General features: G+C 49.3%; 1 protein-coding gene across 1 annotated transcript; it reads right to left on the bottom strand.

Annotated features, from left to right (window-relative positions):
- LOC135117540 (uncharacterized) lies at nucleotides 1-1311 on the bottom strand. The gene has a single exon (XM_064036938.1). The coding sequence runs from the start codon at nucleotides 1309-1311 to the stop codon at nucleotides 1-3; it is 1311 nt and encodes a 436-aa protein (XP_063893008.1).
- Nucleotides 1312-6609: the final 5298 nt, after the last annotated feature.

Genomic DNA, 6609 nt, shown 5'->3' with positions numbered 1-6609 from the left:
TTACAACTTATTTCTACTTATTACTAAACTAACTATTTTTTCGCAATAATCTAAAAATTTCGGCCGGTCTTTTTTATCTCTCATTAGAAATGGGAGGTTTGTTGCTGTAAGGCTCATTGTTAACTCTTGCTCCGTCTCAAAACGTGCTCTCTCTGTAATTGGGCACTCCAGGAGGATGTGGGCAACGGTTTCCTCGACTCCAGGTTCACAGGCGCACGATGAATTCTCCTTACATTTAAATCGTGTCAGATATGAGGAGAATCCACCGTGCCCAGTGAAGATTTGTGTCCTTATGTACGTGAGGTCAATTTTCCTCACGATACCGTACGCGGATATTGCGTCGGGGAAAAACAGTTTAGTGCCGGAGGCTGTTTCTCCGGCTTTATATTTCCCATTCCATTCGTCAAGCGACCTCATACGTATCTGCCGCTTGACGAATGAGATGGGGCACAGGTCGTAGTCCGGCTTCTTCTTCGACTTTAGGGCAGCTTCCTTTGCGAGTTGATCAGCCCGCTCATTGCCCTCCAATCCTGTGTGGGCCTTTATCCAGAACAAGGAGACACTCTTGTTCTGGAGCTTGCAGCGGCGTATGGTGTCCCTTGTTTCCACTGCTAGAGGATGGGGGGCACTGACGTTGGTGACTGTCTGCAGGGCCGCCATAGAGTCGCTGAAGATGCCGAACGTGTTTTCCCGGCGTTTGAGTGCTTCAGTTGCCGCTTTCTGCAGTGCCAACAATTCAGCCTGGTAGACAGTGCAGTATGACGGCAAAGTAAGTTTGAGAGCCTTTGTTTCGGTGGTACTATCCCACAAAGATAGCGCCGCGCCGACCTTGCCCTGTATCTTACTGCCGTCGGTAAAAATGCGCACAGCAAACTCCTCACTCCGGTTTCTGTATTCTTCGTCGTCCGCTATGCTGTCGTACTGCAGTGTCACCAATTTTGCGGGGTGAGGGGCTTCAAGGGCTGAGGCCATCCGCTCGATCTCCCTATCTCCCAGTGTTGGCTGGGGCCCTCCCCCCTTCGCTTCGTAAAGTGAAGCAGCTTCCCTTATCCGAATGTCTAGAGGGAGTATCCCAGCGAGCAACAGTGCCGAGTTTAGGGAGACCGTGCGGTAGGCTTTGCACAACTTTTGCGCAAACCCTCTTTGGACCACGTTTAGCTGTTTTTGGACCCCTAATTTGTTTGCGGCTGGCGCCCATGCACTCGCTGCGTACAGTATCGTGGGCTCTACTGCTGCCGTGTAGATGGTCCTGATGATTTCCGGCTGTAGACCCCAACTAGCTCCAGCTGCCCTGGCCAGTTGTTTGTACATAGCTATCGCCTTTTTACAAGCGATAGCTATGTGTTTGTTGAAGCTGAGTTTGTCGTCAATTGTGAGGCCTAATATTTTGACGTCACGGGACGTTCAATGTCGATCCCCATGCTCAAGCGCGGAGTGTCATACTTTAGCTTTCGTGTTAAGACCATTGCGCAGGTTTTGTGCGGTGCGAATTTTAGCTTGTTTCTGACACCCCATGCCCGAACATGTTCGAGAGCGGCATTGGCTCGTCCCTCTATCTCTGCCGCCGTTTCACCGTCGAAAATCAGGACAACGTCGTCGGCGAATGCTTGGCAGTAGTTGCCCCCAGTGTCGAGCTCCTTCAAGAGGGGGTCCAGTAGGAGGTTCCAGAAGAGTGGACCCGCAATGGATCCCTGGACGCAACCCTTGCTCGTCGATTTTTTGCACTCCTCACCCAAGTACCTCACGCTAATAGTCCTGTCACTGAGGTAACTACTGACCACTCGTCTCAAGTTTACAGGGCACTTTTCCTCAGCCAATCGGACTTTGATAGCAGGCCACCACGCACTGTCAAAGGCTCCCTCTATGTCTAGTGACACAAGAGTAACAATTTTCTTTTGTGTCAACTTCTTGCGGATGTGTTGCACCATGGTGTAGAGGGAGTCCTCTGTGCTCCTTTGCGGCATAAAGCCGTATTGGCGAGTACTGATCCTGGAAAGCAAATAGAACCTAAGGCGAGCGACCAGCATCTTCTCGTACACCTTCCCTAATACAGGCAAGAGCCCAATCGGCCTGTAGGACTTTGGTACGCTGTACGAGTCTTTGCCTGGCTTCCTTAGTGCCACCACCGTTGCTTCCTTCCAGATTTTTGGAAAGTAGTGGCATGTCAGGCATTTGTTAACCAGTGACAGGAAGAATTCAGGGTCGCAGCTTATGGCCTGAGTGCAGATATCTGCTGTGAAGCCATCGGCTCCCGGGGCCTTTTTTGGGTTGAAGGACCTCATGGCCCTGTCCAGTTCGCCTTGGGTGAACGGTGGGTCATGTTGTTCATCATGACTCCACTCGTTCACCTTGTCCGCCTTCTGTCTTGTGAGGTTATGGTCCATGTTGTCATCTTCTTCCCGGTCCACCGGGTAGAATGTCTCGGCCAGCAGCTTCACTGAGCCCTTGGCGTCCAGGGTTATCCCTCCATTTTGTAACGGTAGGTCTTCCTCTCTATTTGCGACTCTCCCCATGACCCTATAAATTCCCTCCCAAACCCCTTCCCTGGTCTGTTTACAGCAGAGCCCCTTCCAACTCTCCTCTATGGCCGTTTTTACTGCTGTTTCATAATTCCCTTTTTCTTGCAGGTACAGACTGACGACGCTAGCTCTTCGGATCGGTGCAGCGTTCCGGATTCGGCGCTTCCTGGTAGCGACGAGCCTCTTCATCTCCGCGAGTTCCTCTGACCACCATGGCATGGTAAGTACCTCTTTGGACTTTTTTGATGGTATTGCATGCGTACATGTGTCTTGGATAGCTTTGGTGTAGGCGCTTATCATGTGGTCTAATGCATTTGTGTTGCTGATGTTTCCCACTTCCTGTACCGTCAATTTCTCCTCCTGCATAATTTGAGACAGTTTCAAACGAAACCGCCTCCAATTAGCCTTTTTGGTGTTGAAACGTCTGGTGGTACGTTCAATGCTAATACCCTTAGACTTTTGAAGTCTGATACTAAGGCCTATGCCATTGTGATCGGAACTCGTTAGACCGACTATTACCCGCCAGCCGTCCACCAGATGCAGCATATCCTCGGTGCACGCCGTTACATCCACGTGGCTGCTGTACCTGACTCCGCCTCTCACGGTGTCAAATGTCGGAGTGTCTCCATTATTGAGGACGTGCATCCCCCGCTGCTCCAAGGTCCCGCATAATAGTTCTCCCCTCGCGTCTTCGCTGTTGCTGCCCCACCAAGTACTTTTGGCGTTCGCGTCTCCTCCAATGAGCAACCTGCTATGTCCTGCGTGTTGCACGATTCGCTGCATATGCTCCAGGTAAGGCTCCACGGGTTTGTCTGGCTCGAAATAAAATGATACCAGCGTGATCGTCCAGGCGCTGGTTCGGACTCCCACCACAACGATGTTGTCTGAGGTGAGTTGTGGGTACTGCATGACATCTAGGTCGTGGTCAAGGACAGCAATTGCTGCCTTAACAGTCCCTTCTCCTCCACCAGCGTTCTGGAAGACCCTCACGCCCCGGTAGCTTCTCACTCTATTTGCCCGACCAACGTAGGGCTCCTGAAGCAATGCAACGGCGACTCGCTGCGATTCGGCCTCCAACAAGAGTTCGTTGGTTGCGAGCTGACTACGTTGCAGGTTTGCCTGGATTATGGAGTACTTGTGGGGAGCTGCTGGGACCACCTTAGCAATAAGCTACGGACGCTCGGGCGAGTGAGTCCCACTTGCGACGTACGGGGCAATCGGTGCTGAACGCATTGTGCTCAGCGCCACTCACTTTTGCTCTGGTACAGTTCACACACTTAGGCGCTTCGCCTAGCTGGTTGTCTGGGCAGTCCATCCTAAGGTGTAGACCACCACAGTGGCTGCACAGGTCGGACGGGTCCTTGCAAAAGCGTTTGCTGTGTCCAAAACCCAAGCAGCGTGTGCACTGCACCAGGGGAGTTTGGTCTTCTACCCGCACTATCTGGAGGTCTATTCGAAGCTTTCCTACTTCAGTAGCCCTCCTCCATATAGAAGGAGAAACGCTGAGCACAATGCTGTTACAGTGGGGGTTTCGCGCTTTCCTTCGGTACTTGACGCCCATCCTGAGCTCCTCGCCCCCGAGACCGTGAAAGAGTTCCCGGTTCTGATTCCTAAGGGCTTTTAAGACGTCTTCGTCGCTATGAATTTGCAAAACGTCCCTAAGAATCAGAAGCGGGTCCCTGTTGCGTACTTCCTCGACGACGAGGTTCTCTCCGACAGTTTCAAGTCTCTCCCGGATTTTCGCCCTCTCTTCCTTTGTTCGGCAGCCCATGATAACCTTCCGATCTTTTGCCTTTCTGACCCTTTCTACTTGCACCCAGCCTTCCTTTGCGTCCACAGCCCGCCTCACTCTCTCAAGGATCTCGTCACCTGTATCCAAGCTCTGTGTAGAGGAAACAACCACGGAGTGTAGCGTCGCTCGTTCCTGCGTTTGAACGCTGGTTTGTCCTCTGTGTGTTGCCGCCACGGATGCGTAGGTTCTTTCCCCACACAGATCATTGGCTATTAAGGTTTCCCTAAGGTTTTCCATTTTTATAATGTTTTCCTTCATGAGGGTGCTATTTTCCTCGAGGCGTTCGAGTAGTTTTTTCTGGCTTTCGTCAGTGGCGCAAGGCCTCGGTGAGTTAGGCTGTCCGGTTGTTTTATCGGCTGCAGTGGGAGCAGAAATTGTGAAGCTCCTTCCTTTCCTTTCCGACTCCTTCACGATCTCAAACAGTCGGTCGATTGCCGCAAGGACCTCTATTTTTATTTCTCCTTTGAGATTCCGAGAGTTGCCCAAGTGTAGCTTCGCCTTGTTTAGGCAGGCTCTTGCTTCCGACGTGAGATCCACGTATTTTTTCTCGGGTTTTTTGGCATCCGCTGAGACCGCCGGGTCTCCAGGGGCCAGGAACCTTATTGGCAGTTGTTTTGCCAGTGGTGGTGTAGATTTTGCTTTGTTGGCTGGCAGTTTAGCCTGCGGCTCTGCTATGCCAGCCTCCAATTCAGCAACGCTTTTCCTTACATTTAAGGTTGGGGTTGCGGGTTTCTCCGGGGATCGCGGCGAGACTCCGGGGCTGCGCGAGCTCTCGTCCTTTTTCGCTGGAGTGCGGAACATGATTTGGGAAAGTAAAATAAATTTCAGAGGACAACTGCACAGTCAATGCTGGTCCCTGTAAAGGGGGGATCAGTAAGTTATTTTAATGTAAAAACTAAGTGCACCGGTCAAAAAACACGGTGTACGGCGTCCTGAATAAGCAAAACACTGCCTGGGTCAAAAAACAGGAAAAAGAAAAATAAATATAAGCACCAAGAGACGACGCTACAATATAGAATATGGCTCTATTTATAATACACTGTAGACACTTACTTAATTAAAGTAAAGAACACCACAGGCATAGTCAAGTGCCGGAAACTGCGTCTTTCTACGACCAACGGTTGCCAAGTTATCCTAGAATTAGTTTATCCAAGATGGCGGACCATCAGCACAAAAGTCAATTTTATAAGCTTCCGGGTGTCGCAGAAATCCAGAAAAAACTGTCTAACTATGTGGTGGTATATTGTCTCTATAAATATTTTTTTAATGGTACCAAAATTTTAGTGTTTAATTATTTTCGAAAGGTAGTGGGGGGGATGGAGACTACCGAGGGAAGGTCAGCAAAGAAAACCGCAACGCTCTGCGACTTCTGGTTCCGGAGATATGACGTGTTTTATAAAAACAAGATGGCCGTCAAAATGGCTGCCAGGTTTTGGACCTCAATATCTCCGGATCAAAACGTCTCTCAGGAGCGTGTGAGGGCTCGCCGTTCTTCCCTCCGACTTCTCTATGTGAATCTGGGACAGGAATTAGGATCAAGATCACATGTGTTGTGGCCAATGGGGAAGGGGTGGGGGGCTGCAGAAGGATGGCGGAAGGTCAACGAAAGAAACCGCAAGTTCGTACGACGTCCCGAACCGAAGTTATCGCAATAAGAAAGTTTGGGCGGAATTGGGCGGTACCTCAGCGCCCTCGCAACAATTTCCGCCAAAAACTTCAACAGCCGATTTCTCGAGTCCTAGACGTCGCAGAGACACGCTCTTTAGCTCGCCGAACAGGTCTTTCAAAGGGCTTTCTGATGGAATTACTAAAGGGAATTTTTGGATCAACCCTTGATTTAATTCTAAGAAAAAATCGATAATTTTATACAAAAAAGAGTGTAAAGTTTCAACTATGAGAATAAAAATTTCCAAAAAATTCCCACGTGTTTAAATTTATTTACCCAGTTTTTTGGCAATCACAGTTTTTTACTAGGGGTTGTAAAAAGTACAACTCGTGTCACCCCATAAATTTAAAAAATGTATATTTAAAAAACCTAATGGAATAAAATTTTGAAATTTTGGTATATTGTAGATCTAACTTAAACCTATAGAAAAATATTTTAAAAACTGGGGGTCGTCGCGACAGATTTGGAAATACGATTTTTTGAAATTTTGCAAAAAATGTAAAGTTCAATATCTTAAAAACTAAAGCACCTATCTTCAAGCTTCAAACGGCTGGTGACAGCTCCCGGCAGGGCCTTCAATGCTGGCTGGATAGAATTCTCCCAACACCATTGGATGCGTGGCTTGATGACCA

The sequence above is a fragment of the Helicoverpa armigera genome, chromosome 11 (genome assembly GCF_030705265.1).
Source record: "Helicoverpa armigera isolate CAAS_96S chromosome 11, ASM3070526v1, whole genome shotgun sequence".
Taxonomy (NCBI): Eukaryota; Metazoa; Arthropoda; class Insecta; order Lepidoptera; family Noctuidae; genus Helicoverpa; species Helicoverpa armigera.
The sequence above is the reverse complement of the archived record's forward strand: the minus strand, read 5'-3'. Positions and strand labels throughout refer to the sequence as shown.

What these genes read in the sequence shown, in the direction of transcription:
- LOC135117540 (XM_064036938.1), bottom strand. Translation starts at nt 1,311, where the DNA reads ATGTACAAACAACTGGCCAGGGCAGCTGGAGCTAGTTGGGGTCTACAG.